The sequence below is a fragment of the Haplochromis burtoni genome, unplaced genomic scaffold (genome assembly GCF_018398535.1).
Source record: "Haplochromis burtoni strain Fernald_Lab_line unplaced genomic scaffold, NCSU_Asbu1 Contig_581, whole genome shotgun sequence".
Lineage (NCBI taxonomy): Eukaryota > Metazoa > Chordata > Actinopteri > Cichliformes > Cichlidae > Haplochromis > Haplochromis burtoni.
This window is the reverse complement of record NW_024582942.1, coordinates 213,251-229,006: the sequence shown is the minus strand read 5'-3', so window position 1 is coordinate 229,006 and position 15,756 is coordinate 213,251. Positions and strand designations below refer to the sequence as shown.

At 39.8% G+C, this 15,756-nt stretch overlaps 1 protein-coding gene across 1 annotated transcript; it reads right to left on the bottom strand.

Moving 5' to 3' along the window:
* Positions 1-1,530: 1,530 nt before the first annotated feature.
* On the bottom strand, positions 1,531-9,730 carry LOC102299255. The gene is made up of 5 exons (XM_005948241.2): positions 9,602-9,730; positions 5,041-5,400; positions 3,812-4,081; positions 1,818-1,871; positions 1,531-1,691 (listed from the first exon to the last, which is right to left on the bottom strand). The coding sequence occupies exons 1-5, from the start codon at positions 9,693-9,695 to the stop codon at positions 1,594-1,596; spliced, it is 876 nt and encodes a 291-aa protein (XP_005948303.1). The 5' UTR covers positions 9,696-9,730; the 3' UTR covers positions 1,531-1,593.
* Between the last annotated feature and the right edge of the window lie 6,026 nt (positions 9,731-15,756).

The window sequence follows — 15,756 nt, the reverse complement described above, 5'->3', positions numbered from 1 at the left end:
TTGTACGGCTAACTTCTCAATCTGTCATTTTAGGTGGCAGCAGTGAGGTTTCACAGCTGCTTTTATTAACCACAAGTCCCCATTTTAGTCATTAATGGTGCATAAACACACACACACACACAATGATGGCCGCTGAGAAAAATCAATCCAAGCTGCGTGTTGTTGAAACGACTGTTGGTGGGACCTTTTAGCCGGCTGTCACAGCTTCACTGAGGTGTTTAACAGCTCAGACGTGGTTTTAATATTAATGCTAGAGATTCAGTTACAATAAAATGTATTCATAACAGTATTTTTAACGGTTTCTGGGCTGAAGCATCCTTTCAACACGCTGCAGGGTTTCTCTTCTTTTTTGAAAGTCCCCAAAACACTATTAAGCTGTCATTTTACCTCTCTGTGCATCTTTATCAACACTGTGTTATGTTCTTTTAATGCTTCAGTAATAAATCCCTGTTGGGGCAGCTGAGAGTTCAGTGGAGATGAAACTCGAGATGCTGGTTTTTGGTAATCCAGACTACGCAGCAACGTATGAATGACTAACATCATCTGAGACGTTAAAATTACAAGAAATGTTTCAGTTCATAAAGAAGAAACTCTGAGTGTAATCGTAATGATGGTTTTATACCTCTGAGGAGCCAGGAAGTGACAGCTAACAAAACAAAACACATTTCTGATGAAAGAGGAACCAGAACAACGTTTTACAGCAAAACCTTTCAAAATAAAATGCACAAAAGACAAACAAAGACCTGTAAAAATCACGGTTTATTCACATATTATAGTTAGATTAATTCATTCCATTAGTAATGCATGTAAACATTATTACATTAATAAAGATCCCATGTATGTAGGAGTTAGAGCCATAGCTGATAGGTAGATGTTGTCCCTGGTTAAGCTTTTAAGGTACAACACGCTAATACAAACCAGGAGCGTCTAAGAAACAGAAACGTGCGCTTTAAGGTGCTTATTGTAAAAACTCTGCGTTTAAAATGAACTGAAGCTGTTAGTAGAATTTAACGAAGTAGCCGCTGTGTCTCTATGTCAGCATAGTGTCTCAAACAGATATTATCTCGAGGTAAAAGCATGGCTGGGCTGTCCTGGCTGACTTTGACATCTAATACTTTTATTTCTGGTGTTTTATTGTGAAGCACTTTGAGATTTTTATCTGTGAAACGTTTGAGATGAGTCAGTTTTACTTACGGATGTACTGTAATATCAGTTTTTGTGAAAGAATAGTGTGGTGAGTTAGTTGAACCTTTACTTAAAGGCAGCTCTTTAACAGTAAACTGTCATTTACAATGGCGGCTTAGCAAAGGGAAAAACTTGGGGGAGAGGGTGGAGCCCCCTGGTGGTGAACATTTCAGTTAAATTTTGCAGCGTTTTTGTTTGTTTTTGTAGTTCGTTCCCTTGATAGTTACCACTTTGATGTCTTTTGTTACGTTGATGTGTTTCTAAAAGTTGAGTGATGAGGAAACTGATAAATATTTGCAGCCTTTTATCACTGATAAACCTTTACTAAATATTTCTGGTTATTTCCGGACAGACTGGATCTCCACAGCTGCATCTCCACCTCTCCATTCCAGCCAGATGCTGATAAAGTCATCTGCACATCAGCATGGCGCTCAACAGGCCTATGAGGACGGTGACAGGCACCAGGAGGAGGGCCACGTACAAGAACCACGGCTCTGGGTACACGCCTGAAATCAAAACGCACAAAACCCTTTGTGTGAAGTTTGATCCCAGTATCAATAACACACGAGTGCAGTGTTGGAGTCCTTTTTCCAGTAAGAGCAAATTTCTAGAAGCTTAAATGACAAACTCACCATGACGCGCTGATGAACATGTAGTGGACTCCTTTTTATCACCTTCTCCAACTTCTGAAACCAAAGAGAAAAAAACCTTTCACGATTAAACAGGTTTCCTCTTCAAAGATACACATTGTACATGAAATCGGTTTAAACCCCTCAGAGTGAACGTCAACATAGGGAGAAAGAAAGAAAGACCTTTCATGGACTTTATGTCCAAAAAAATCTGTACTGTGTTGAAGAGACAGCGCCTGAAGTTGTTAGAGAGCCAGGCTGTACTTTTGTGTAATATCGACGTTGTACCACAAGATGGCGAAGTGAGTCAGTCAGGCTAGTCGTTTAGGTAAGCATGCTAAAACATACCTGTAGTTACTTCTTTCCTGACTATATGAGAAAAAATGTCAAATTTATAAGAAAAGCTACACCAAAATAAAATAAAAGCAGACGACCTGCTGTGCCGTCTGAAAAAGCACAACAACCACATCATTAAGGAATTATTAGCTCATGTTCATTCAACGAAGTCATCTTAACTACAGCAATATAACATGATATATCAATAAATTCACAATTTAAATTAAAGTAAGAAATACCAAAAACTTTAATAAACTGCAGAAAGTATAAAGTCCAGATTTCAGACACACAGCTGCTGTGCCCCTAAAAAAACATTTTAGCTCATCTTTTAAAGAAGTGGAAGCGAACAGAGTCGTGCAAGAAAATCTCACACAGAAATTCAGGATTTTTCTTATTTCCTGTTAAAAAAAAATTTCTGTAAAGCTTAATTTGTACTGTTCAAAATCTGCAGCGTCATTGATTCCTCTCAGGAGGAAGATGATTAATCTGATGATTGACTCAATCAGAGGTCACTAAAATCAATATTGAATCGGTGTGCAGCTTTGCCAAAACAATGTGGGAGTTTTTTCACACCAGCCTATTAATCAACCAAAGACCCAGACAGACTTTTAATTCATTTGAAAGCCTGATGCTTCGCCTCGTCCACCCCAGCTGTGAAACTCAGAAACCAGTCTTACTTGTTATCATCTATCGTCCACCTGGGCCTTACACAGAGTTTCTGTCTGATTTCTCAGACTTTATATCTGATTTAGTTCTGAGCTCAGATAAAATAATTATTGTGGGTGATTTTAACATCCATGTGGAAAAAATGACAGCCTCAACATGGCATTTAATCTGTTATTAGACTCAATTGGTTTCTCTCAAAATGTAAAAGAACCCACCCACCACTTTAATCACACTCTAGATCTTGTTTTAACATATGGCATAGAAACTGAACATTTAACAGCGTTTCCTGAAAACCCTCTGCTGTCTGATCATTTCCTGATAACATTTACATTTACAATAATTGATTACACAGCGGTGGAGAGTAGACTTTATCACAGTAGATGTCTTTCTGAAAGCGCTGTAACTAAGTTTAAGAATATAATCCACCCACTGTTATCATCTTCAATACCCTTAGACTCTTTTTCTCCAATTGATCTTTCTGAGTTAACTTCAATAATTACTTCCTCCAAACCTTCAACGTGTCTTTTAGACCCCATTCCTACAAAACTGCTCAAAGAAGTCCTGCCATTAATTAATTCTTCGATCTTAAATATGATCAACCTATCTCTAATGATCGGCTATGTAGCACAGGCCTTCAAGCTGGCTGTAGTTAAACCTTTACTCAAAAAGCATCTCTAGACCCAGCAGTCTTAGCTAATTATAGGCCAACCTCCAACCTTCCTTTATATCAAACATCCTTGAAAGAGTAGTTGTCAAACAGCTAACAGATCATCTGCAGAGGTTTATTTGAAGAGTTTCAGTCACCCTTCACACTCACTATGTGTTAACAGACCTCTCTGCACTGAATCACACTTGTCATTAATCTCTGTCTCTCTTCCACAGCGTGTCTTTTGTCCTGTCTTCCTTCTCTCACCCCAGCTGGTTGCAGCAGATGGCCGTTAGCAGCAGTGTTGTGATTTGGTGCTGTATAAATAAAATTGAATTGAATTGATTACCAGACAGGTTGCTGTGGAAGATGCTCTTTGTAATCACGTCATCCCTCAGGTGCAGCTGGCACTCGTATTTCCCACGCGACCACAGAGGTACGGTCTCAGAGAGAGTGACGTATGGCAGAGCGGCGTCGGCGTCTCCTGGAGCTGAGGTAACATTTTGGAGTCGACGGCCGTTGTGAAAAATGTGCAAAGAAAATCCAGCATCCCGCGTCACGCTGACCTCACAGCCTAGCATGCAGGGAGCGTGTTTGGTGACATTAAAGACCGTGGCGCCTGAAACAAGAGACACACGTACAGCACGGTCATAGACACACATATCTTTATAAAATTCTTTCAGAAGTTCGGGTTTAATCACTGGAACAAGAAGTATTTAACATAAATAATAAATTTATTCACTAATTAAAAGTTTTTTTTCAAACAGAATATCAAACAGGAAGTCAGCTCTAGTTTAATTCCTCTTTCATGGGAATCTTCTTACACACATCGCCTTTCCCTCGTTGTTTTTCTTTCTGTGTTTTTACCTCCATGCTCTAAATAACTCAGGTGCCTATTGTAATCTTACAAATCTAAATGTAATGATCAATCATCACCTATCATTCATTTTGCCCACATTTTCTTACCATCCAGGTGCAGCTGCTTCTGTCGTTAGATGGATGACCGTGTTTCAGAGATTTAGACTCAGCTTTAACAGAGCCCACGGGCCTTATGTTTGACACCGCTGTTTTAATTACGTTTTAGGAAACTCTGGGAGATATTGGCATCTTTTGGTTCAGGTACAGACTATTTGTCTGCTGGATGTGGTCTCATGGATCAGTTGAAACATTTTGTCAAAAATACAGTAAAAATACTGTGAACCAGGAGACGACATCACACGCATGATTAATAAACTGTAATTCTATCTTGCATGGTGATATTTTTTTAACTCAGCCTCATTTGTGAGGGGATTTCTGTTTGATGGCAGGAAATCAGAGCAAATATTTCACAGCTTTTCTGCAGACTGCTCTGTAGGTCTGCAGAGGAAACTGTTCACGTGCACGTGCCACAGAGGGCTGTTCTGTCCTCCTGACACAGTCTAATGTAACCCCTGACCTTTAACCTTAAACCTCCTCTCTGTCAGCCAAACTCTGCAGAACAAGAGTCAGTAGATGTGAATACTGTGAAATGGGACTGCGTTTGGTCGCCCATGTAAAGCAATAAACAAAAAAACAACAAATCTTCTGCTTTGTATTTACCGTAAACCACAAGGGAAGTTGTGTCCCCCTTCTGCCTAAAATTTCCATTCCTCTCTGTGTGAAGCGAGAGCTTGCACCGGTACTTCCCGCTGTCAGCCCACTGCACACTCTTCAGAATCATCGACTTGTTTGTTGACGTCCCGTTATTGTCCAGAAGGGTTGCACGGCTATTGTTCGGGGTCTGTGAGGGGATCAACCGTATGAAATCAGCAGCCATCTCATTTAACTTCCACCAGTAGAGGATGGGCTGGGACAGGAGCTTCTCATCTTGCAGCCGGAGCTCACAGGGCATGATGATATCCTGACCCAGAGCTGCAGAGAGCACAGCAGGCTGGTGAACAGTGACCAAAGAGAAAGCACCTGAAAGACAGCCAGTAAACATGAACTGTCAAAAACAATTTAAATAATAAAAACTTTATTGATATAGCACCGTTAAAAACAGTGTTCACAACATGCTTTAAAAAACAGGAAGTTGTGATGTCATGTCCAAGTCCAGTGTGACACAGAAATGCCCTCTTCCTCTTTAAACCTGTGATTCGTTCTGAATGCACTTACAGCAGCACAGACACACAAACCAAAGACCACACTGTTTTATTATTTGTGGCTGTGGTCATCACTGGGCTATTTTACCAACCAATGTGTAGCTTTATACGAAGAACCACTTCTGTCTTGTGGTCATGGGAAAGCTGGAGTACAGCCTTCTACCCAAGTTTCATACCTCCGTGTCTGATAAACTAGTGTGGCTGAAATTCACAGGCTTTACAGTAAGTATGTGACTCATGAGGGAATGTTTTAAAACTGTTTCTCTGCAGTTACTGGATGCAAAGGTTATAATAAGGAAGGGTCAGCTTTAAACGGAGTCAGGGACAAAACTTACAGTACTGGGTTTTTCCACATTTTAAGTTTCTGTTTAGTGAGCCACTCGAGGGCCCGTTGATTCAGGGACCCAAATGCACAAGGAGAAGTAGCTGCCCTTTTATTGAGGCTGATGCAGAAGACAAAACACTAGCAAAGTCCAAAGGATCAAATCCAAGCAGGCATGAGGAGCACAACTGAGGAGCATAGAAGACGTGTTGACCATGCAGGAAAGATTGGAGGAGGCGTTAGACACAGGAGAGAAAGGCAGGTGAAACCAATCAAGAAAATCAGAAACACAAGGAAAACTAATGCAAGGCATGAAAATATGAACAAATTTCAAAGTAAAACAGAAAATAAGGAGACGTTAGATCGACAGGAATACTAACGCGTCAAAGACAAGAGGAGATGACTGAAGCAAGACATGAAGGAGAGCAGACAAATAGTGAAATTAAAAACAGGAATCCAAAACAGAAACACGGAAAATCCTAGAAGCAAATCCAGGTGGCAGGAAACATTATGGTTTGGTTTAAAACACATCCTTTAGCAACAGCAACCTTAGTGGAACTTTCAGTTTCATCCATTAACTCCAACTCACAACAACAGTTACCTCGACGTGTTTTATATTGAATGTAATTAGAACTAAATATCAGCAACAACCCCCATAAACAAGCACTTGGTGACCGCAGGAAGGAAAAACTTCCTTTTAACAGGAAGAAACCTCCGGCTGCAACTGGTTGAGTGAGAGCAGAGATACAGGACAAGAGACAACGCTGATACCTGCAAATTATTAAATACAGTACAAACACACGACAGGCAGACTCAAATGACATCATGTATGTAATGAGAACAGAGGAGGCTGTTTTATCTTTAAAATTCTTTACTGATATAAACATTTAGTCTGTATTGATGGTGAGAAGAAGAGGTGACATTGCATAAAAGTTTTCCTGCAGATGAATGAAGGTAAAGTAGAAACCAGAACGGTCGTGAGGGTCGCCTGCTGGTCACGCTTCAAGAACTTAAACAAGAAGTGACACAGAGGAATTTTCTTTAAAAATGCCTGAAAGAAGAACTTTGGGAAGACGTTATTTTTAGTGGATCTGCATCGTTACTTGCTGCTATTTTCACTTCCCCCAAAAATATGTACAGTGTACACCAACATTTCCCAACAGCCAAATTCAAGCGCAAAAACTGTTGAAAGTGACAAAAACAACCAATCAGCATAAACATAAACAACAAGTTACTTTTCATATTCTAACTGAAGAGACCGTGATGCTGGTACAGCACTCTCCTTTATGTCTTTGTGCATAACTGAAGTTGAAGTCTGGGACCTGCATCAAAAGCAGTTTGGAACAACAACTCTTCTTGCTAAATGTTTCAGTGAGAAACATTAGCTTTCATCCTCTTACAGTTAGAGGAGTGGTTAACCTCTTAATATGCACCAGCACTCTTGTGTTAGGGCTGGGCTGCGTTTGCCTCACAATCTAAACAAAGATAATGATGCATATTTCTCGTGGTTCTCAGCGTCCTACTGGTTGTGCTTTGATATAAACACCAAGCTCTGTTTTTTCCTTACATTGCATTTGTGACTTTGCTCTCTATGAGAGACCAGTGCTTGGTCTTTCAATCAGTCTTTTAACAGATTTGTAGCTCATTAGAATTTAAACTGCTGGCAGTCAGTCAGGAAGTTCACTGAATTGCTGAATGTGTGTAATTCCCATCACAGCTGCACAAGTGAAACTTTCTAATCTCATCTGATCTCAGCAAGCTGTGTTTTTCCGAAAAACACACCGAAGCAGAAACACACCTCTATGCTGATGATACTGATATTTACTCCCTCTGTGCTGCGGGCAGAGCTTCAGACTGAATATCACTCACAAACGTAAACGCTCACAAAGCGAAAACATTTATGGTGTACTCGAAAGCTCATCTACAGCACTGTGCTGACTTAGCAGTTTTACATCTGATACCAAAGGGTGTACAAGTATACAAGAACTTGAGAATATGGATGGATGACAAGCTTTTCTTGAACTTGTTTCTTTTAACCCTGTGATATGTTATGGTGGTTTATCTCGTCATTCAGTGTTCATGCCTTTCTGTCTTTAATTAAAAGTCTCTTCATTTTTCATGAATCGGGTGGATTATCATCACAGACTGTTCACAAGAAACAGTGCGGTACATGTGTACCTGTGAAACAGTCTCAGCTACACTCCCCCAAACAGTTGCTTTTTAACATTTCTGGCTGTTTGGAAATCGTTATGTTCGGGACTGCTGCTAGGTCAGCACACTGGCAGCAGATGGCCCCGCCCCTCCCTGAGCCTGGCTCTGCCGGAGGTTTCTTCCTGTTAAAAGGGAGTTTTTCCTTCCCACTGTCGCCAAAGTGCTTGCTTTTTGGGTTTTTCTCTGTATGTATTATTGTAGGCTCTACTGTACAATATAAAGCACATTGAGGCGACTGTTGTTGTGATTTGGCGCTGTGTAAATAAATTTGAATTGAATTTCATATTTTTTAATGTAATGTACTTTGCAGAAGGATCTGATCTGGAGCTTATATCTATCGTTGAATTTAACCGTCTCTAGTATCTTGTCTTTAAGCTTGCTGCTACCTTTGCTGGTCAAAGAGATTTGATTTTAGCGGCACTTCCTTCTTACATACAGGTAAATATAATAGATAAAAGCTGACGTGTTTATGTGGCTTAAAATGACAACTTTTGAGTTTGTCTTTTAACATTAGCTGTTAGCTTAGACAGAATGAATGAGTGTATCCCTGCATGTTTGCTAACAGCTGGGATTCTGATTGTTTTAGGAGGCAATTCAGTATCTGACACAGCATTTATGTTACAGTTACCTTTAACATTGAGCATGTAACAGTTTAGAACTGTCCACACATTTGTTAAGGTTTTGAGACTGTGGTCATACAGGCTTCAGCCATTCATTGATGATAAGCACCATGTCTGTACCAACAAAACTAAACGATTCCAGCATGATTGCATTTTAATTTGTGAATTGTTGTTGTTAAGGTTTACTTTATCAGTTCCCGAGAAACTATTACGTGTTTCAGCTGGTTGGCACCTGCAGAGATTTTACATCTGTCTGTTTAAACCACAGGAAGAGGCAACCTCAGTACTTTGTGTTACTTTGTCATCGACATCTTCAGAGAGGAAATGGGTCAACTAAGGTAAAATCTTTGCAGCTCCTTAAAAATATATTTTTTTAAAGAGTTCCATTCTGAAACAAATGCAGAGAAAGATTCAGAGAATGAGCTCTAAATCAAAAAAAGAGCAAGCTAAGAAGTCACATAGATTCATTCACTACAAGCTTTTTCTGTGAATAATAAATAAAGTTAGAAAAAATGGGTTAACTTTCAGTTTGGCTGAAAGTTAGTTCTGCCCCTCACTGCAGAGGGAAAGATCATAAAAAACATATGCCAGACCATGATCCAAAATATTCTCTTTATTCATGACGAGCTAAGATGTCTCCATTCAGGACAGACTTTTATTGTGAAGGGTCACATTTCTGCCGGTATCTTTGAGGTTTAACACTGAAATGCTTGCAGCTTCTTAAATTTATGACAACACAGAAGCAACTGAAATGTCAGATTGCCAGAAACCAAATCAGAAATACGTTTATGAATATTTCAAGAGACGGTTCAGGATCCTCATCACAAAAATAACACAAAATTTAACAAAATAAAACAAACATGTACCTGAGACCACAAAGCAGAGAATAATCCATGATGTCCTCCCCCATTTTGACAAATTCAAGCTACGATGGCGCTCACACGAAACAACGCTTGACATGTTTCCTGACTGAAACCACAGGATAAAGATTTCCTACTGCGAGAGCGCGCAGATTAAATACTCCAGGGTGGGGTGTGTGTGGGGGGGTCACTTCCTCCCAGCATAACGAATCTGTGTGGGGTACAAAACAAAGCAAAACGAGTTTTGCAGCAGGAGGTTGCTGCTCAACATGTTGATGAAATCATCTCCCATCAGGGTCCAGTGAGTTTCACGATCAGCCTTTTTCAGCCTTTTACACGTTTATTTGTTGTCATGAAAATTTTACAACGTCAAACTTCACTTTTCCTCTGAGTGTTGTTAGAATGTCTCAACCATGTTGGTGTAAAGGGTCAGTCTGATGCACAGGACCAGATCCACTGACAGTCTGCACCTGTTGGCTGCACACTTTGGGACTGACTCCACTGTATATGTTTGTAGTTTCAGGTTAAAGAGTAAAATGTTGGAAAGTGTACCTGCTACAGGCCCGGTGTCTCAGAGCTGTGACTCCTCCCACCTGCAGGACTCGTGTTTTTGGTCCTCGTGTTTACTGGTACTGTGATGAAACAGAGGGAGGAGGAGGACATTCCCATTAGAGGATGTACACAAGGACGCGTCTTGTATCAGTTGTCACAGCCAGGCGAGTTATTTTTTACTGTAAGCTGATGGTTTTTCTCTGTTTCCTGTTTCTGGCACATTTCTACTCAACGATTTGCACAAAAAAGTCCCCGGCATGTTTGTACTTAGCAGTGCACACACAAAGAGAGACTGTTTTTTCTACTTCTCTATTAATTTTCTTTCGTTGCATTGTTGTTTCAGATTCTCAGAGATATTCTCAGAAATGTTCCCACACTGTTCAACGATTTACAGACGTTTCATTGTTTCTGTCATGAAGCAGTCCTGTATCAGAGGTACGATGGAGGAGCAAACACTCCCTGGAACAGCTGGAGTGATGTGTGATCGGCTCTTCACTCTCAACGCTGAACATCCAGAACATCCAGCTACACATTTCAGGCAGCCCAGAAAGTTGTTGGACTTGGAGAAACATGCTGATCTTGGATGATACGTGTCGCACCCGCTGCATCCGCAAAGCCACCAGCGTTGTGGAGGACCCCACACACCCCTCACACACACTCTCCATCCTGCTGCCTTCTAGCAAAGGTACCGGAGCATTCAGGCCTTCACTGTCAGACACTCAGTGACTGCACTGACACACATTCATACACCAAGTTGATTTTGCACATTTCTATTGCAGTGTTGTGTCTGTATCATTCTGTTCTGTCTTTGTTTTTTGCAATTTTTTGCACATTCCACACATTCACATCTACTGATGTGTTGGTGGTTCAACTTATTGTTAACATCAAATAGTAAAAGGACTGGTGTTTGTAAAGCACCCTTCAGCTGAGCTGCAAGTCTTGTTCACCCAGTTACACACACACACACATGCACAGACATACACACACACTTTAATTTACAGCATGTCTAAATACTATCAAACACTCAATGGTGTCGACCATTACGTATTATTCATCTCTGGCTCTGTCTTCCTCCCCTCACTCCAACTGGTTCTGCTGGAGGTTTCTTCCTATTAAAAGGGAGTTTTTCATTCCCACTGTCAACAAACACTTGCTCATAAAGGGTCACATGATTGCTGGGGATTTCTTTGTTTTTAGTATTGTGGGATCTTTACAATATAAAGTACCTTGAGGCAACTGTTGTTGGGATTTGGTGCTATATAAATAGAACAGAAGTGAATTGTTGAACTTTAAAAGCACCGAACCCAAACAGCTTCCTCCAAAGCAGACCTGGCAACAGGAAGGCACTGAGCTCAGACTCAAACAGCTGGTAGTTTGGTTAAATCATGCTCTTACTACAAATGAACGGCTCTGGAGTTTGATCGAGACCATCATCACTAAAACATCTCACCCGATTACAATGACAGCGTTCACGTCAGAGCTTGATTTAAACAGAATGAACAGGGCAGGTATAAAAAAAACACCCCAAGAGTCATAGCAAGGCATTTTTACTAAAAGACTTAAAAAAAAATCAGTCATATTATTGTCTACACCTACAGCTCTATTGTAAGAGCTGTAGGTGTTTCAGACTCAAACGTGGGACGTCTGACTAATTTACAAAATTTGCAAATTTGTAAATTAGCAAATTTACAAAATGGTAACAACAGGTGTTCAAAAGTTTCTGATGAGGATACCTCAATCTGCCTCAATACCCCAGACTAAAACTAACACTGAAACACTGAAACACATACAAACTAAACATTTAAAAAGAACAAAATGAACAAACACACTCTGGAAACTATCTGAAGCTGAATTAAATCAAAAAGTCAGAATGGTGATTACAAAAACTAATAACTCTGCCCGTTCATTCTGGCACATGAACGCTAATGAGTTTCGCCTCGGTGTGGCTCGTGGGGTTCACCTATCGCAGTCCTCACACAGGCACCGCTGAGTCACAGCTGTACTTTTCCATGTCTCTCCCACATACATACATTTAGCCAACAAGTTGAACCCTCGATGGAAACTATACATGCATAACTAGCTCTGTGCGTTTGCAGAGGTGTGAAGACCACTCGCTCTTGAACAACGTTTTCAGCCACTGACAGTGTCGGGCTGCCTCTGCACACCTACCTGTGGTTAAGACATGTAAAAAAACACCAACTTTGTACTCAGGCTTTAGAAAATGTTAAAAATGTGTTAGCTGTGTTTCCATACTGCTTCTCCAGTTCAAACTGGCCTGTTTCTTACTGGTTCTTACAGATCTCAGAGCAAACCTCCTCATAGACTGTATATAAAAGATGGACAGAGCCAACTTTAGATCAGCTGTTGGTTTGTGAAGCCCAGTTTTAAAGCTGCAGCTTTATAATTGTGACTGCTAACATTATGACCTGGACGGGAGGGTGGACTGCAGTGTTATTGGCTAACACTAGCTAGCTTAGTTAGCAAGTTGCTTTTATTTTTTATTATTAGATAAAGGAGGAGCTTCTTCCCGCAGGCGATACGGTCTCTCAATCACACCACCACACAGTACTGACCCACACATATGGTTCTTACACACACACTGGACTTTCTGGACATTGTTTTCACTTCATCACTTAAATCACTTTAAGCATATTTGCACTGCACAAGACATAATGTGGATTGCACAACACTGGTCACTATATTCTTCATTTCCAGTTAATACTTGTACAGCTGCTGTTATTGTGTATATATTTATTTATATTTCTTCATACATTCTTATATAGTTCTATATTGTGTATTTTGTTGTACAGTTATTTTATTTTCAACTTTAATTTATATATTTTATCTTATTCTTTCCCAGTTAAATTTACCCTTCATTCTAATTTGTGTTGTACAGTTATTTCATTTTTAACCTTAATTTATATTTTATTCCTTCCTAGTTAAATTTACCCTTTTTAATTTTTCATATTTATTTCCTATCTTATTCATAGCCTTTTCCTTTTTTGTTTTCTTTAGGTCACGAGCAGTTGTCCAAGCATTTCACTACATATCGTACTGTGTATGACTGTGTACGTGACAAATAAAATTTGAATTTGAATTTGATTATTATATAATATATAAATATGTTTATATTAGTGTCTCGATAACGAATTTCGTTTGCGTTAACGTCATTTCGAGATTAACGCTGACAGCACTAGTGGGAACACAACGAATATGACTGCACATTTACTCCGACATCATCCTAGTGCAAAGACAAGTGGAAGCAGACAAAAACAACAAGCACGCATGCTACAAACTTTACCCGAGTCATTTAGACAGCCGTTAGCACAGGATTCTCCTTATGGGGACCTGATATGTTTAATATGCTGCTGAGAATATAGCCCAGAAGAAGCGGATAGTATAGCTTTTATTTTGGAAAGAGCCATTTCTCTGTAATAAACTCTCTTTTCCAAAGATGAGTGATTTCTCGATCAGATAGATTTATTTTTTTATTACTTTGTTGTTTCAGCAACATTAAATTTAAAAACTGTACTTTTGAGTTAAAATATATATTTATAATTTTAATAAATGACAAATTAAAAAGGCATGAACATTTTTTTGTATCGAAAAAATATCGAACTGTGACACATTAATTTATGTTTTATTCAATAAATAAGTACATTGTACCTCATAATGCAACGTTATTGATGCCAGTTGATGTTGTATAAAAAACGTCTAAAAATGTAAAAACAAGAAAACAAAGAATGAAGCTTACTGACACCTTGTGACAGGGTGGTGAGATATGGAAAAACAGGCCTGATAGAAAGAATTTGCTATTTGTTTGTTTGTTTTGTATTTGTTTCTGTCACAGAAATTTTGTTTTTTTAGAAAAGTTATCACAAGGTTTTTGGGATAGGTATCTCATATTTACTAACTCCAAATTTCAAATTATTAAGTCAAACTTTGAAACTTGGCACTTTGAGTTAGTATCAGTGGCAAATTTCGAATTACTCAAAGTTTTGAGTCAGTACGTGGAAATATTAAAATATTTCGAGTTTTGATTTACAGGCAGCGTTTTTTTCTTTTCTTTTCTTTTTTCCTTTTTCTCGGTTGGTGTTTGTAACGCTTACACTCTTGGATTATAGGTGTGCAGCATAGCACTCAGCAGCAGACACAACTCTGGTAAAGTTAGACCATATTCAGTATCAGGCACTACGAATTTGCACAGGTGCATTTAAAACAACTCCAACAGCAGCTTTACAGGTGGAGATGGGAGAGATGCCATTGGGACTGAGAAGGGAGCAGCTCATACTTAATTACTGGGCTAATTTACAGGGCCACGGGCAGGATCACCCAACGCATGAAGTACTTAAACCTTGCTGGGAGAAAGAAAGGAGGGAAAGGAAGAGCTTTGGATGGATTGTGGGGAGACAAGCAACAGAATTTAATCTGGATCAGTTAAACATTAGTCACAGAGTGCCGTTACCGGCAGTACCGCCATGGCTACTTCCTGATGCTACAGTAAACTTAACATTGTTGAACAAGAAGAATGAGGATAAGGCATTTACTTTGAACTCTCATGCGGTACAGGTTTACATTGACCAATATTATAGTTATGTTCAAATATATACGGACGCCTCAAAGAACACAACCGGTCAAGCCGGTGTTGCAGTCGTGGTCCCAGGGTTTTTGGTGGAAATGGGTAAAAGGATTAGTGATGGGCTTTCTGTGTACACTGGGGAAATGATCGCAATGTTATTAGCTGTTCAGTGGGTGGAGGACGTGAGACCATTACATGCTGTCATTTGTTCAGATTCAAGTTCATCATTGGTCAGTCTACAGCATAGTCACTCAGACAGTAGAGCAGATGTTTTGGCGGAAATTCAGCAGTCACTTTTCCGGATACGCATGATGGGACTTGCAGTCGTGCTTTTGTGGGTGCCAGCACACTATGGTGTGTGGGCAAATGAAAAGGCAGATAGAGTAGCAAAGGAGGCCGTAAAACATGGGGTGGTTGACATGGCTGTTAGTTTTGGCCAAGCAGAGATAAGGAGTATGGTAAGGCAAGATATGAGAGCAAGATGGCAAAAGCAGTGGGAGGAGGAAAGGAAGGGACGATGGTTGTATAAGATTCAAAGGAGGGTGGGAGGAATGAGAAATGCAGGACGGACTAGGAGGGAGGAGGTGATCGTATCCAGACTGAGATTTGGACAATATGTTATTCATGATAGGGAAACATAGTACTGGAAATGTGATTACTGTGGGGTAGAGGAAACTGTAGAACATGTCATGTTGCAGTGTCAGAGGTATCAGGTTGAGAGGAGACAATCACAATCTCAGTAACCTAAAAATCCAACTGGATCTTGTTGATTTGTTGCGAAAGGAATAAGGAAGAAAAAGTTATCAGGCCTTACTTCAGTTTTTAAAAGAGGGAAACCTGTTTGGAAGGATTTGAGGATTTATTTTTTTTTTGAGCGTCGTTCCAGACCATACTCCATACCAGTTGGTGGCGGTAATGCACCTTTCAATTGTTTGCCAACCGCCAGTACAAAAGAAAGAAAGAAAGAAAGAAAGAAAGAAAGAAAGAAAGAAAGAAAGAAAGAAAGAAAGAAAGAAAGAAAGAAAGAAGA

What these genes read in the sequence shown, in the direction of transcription:
- LOC102299255 (XM_005948241.2), bottom strand. Translation starts at nt 9,695, where the DNA reads ATGTCAAGCGTTGTTTCGTGTGAGCGCCATCGTAGCTTGAATTTGTCA. An exon ending in AACTTCCCTTGTGGTTTACG is followed by an intron (nt 4,082 to 5,040) that starts GTAAATACAAAG and finishes CTCTTGTTTCAG; the next exon opens with GCGCCACGGTCTTTAATGTC. An exon ending in CTTCCACAGCAACCTGTCTG is followed by an intron (nt 1,872 to 3,811) that starts GTAATCAATTCA and finishes CTTTGGTTTCAG; the next exon opens with AAGTTGGAGAAGGTGATAAA.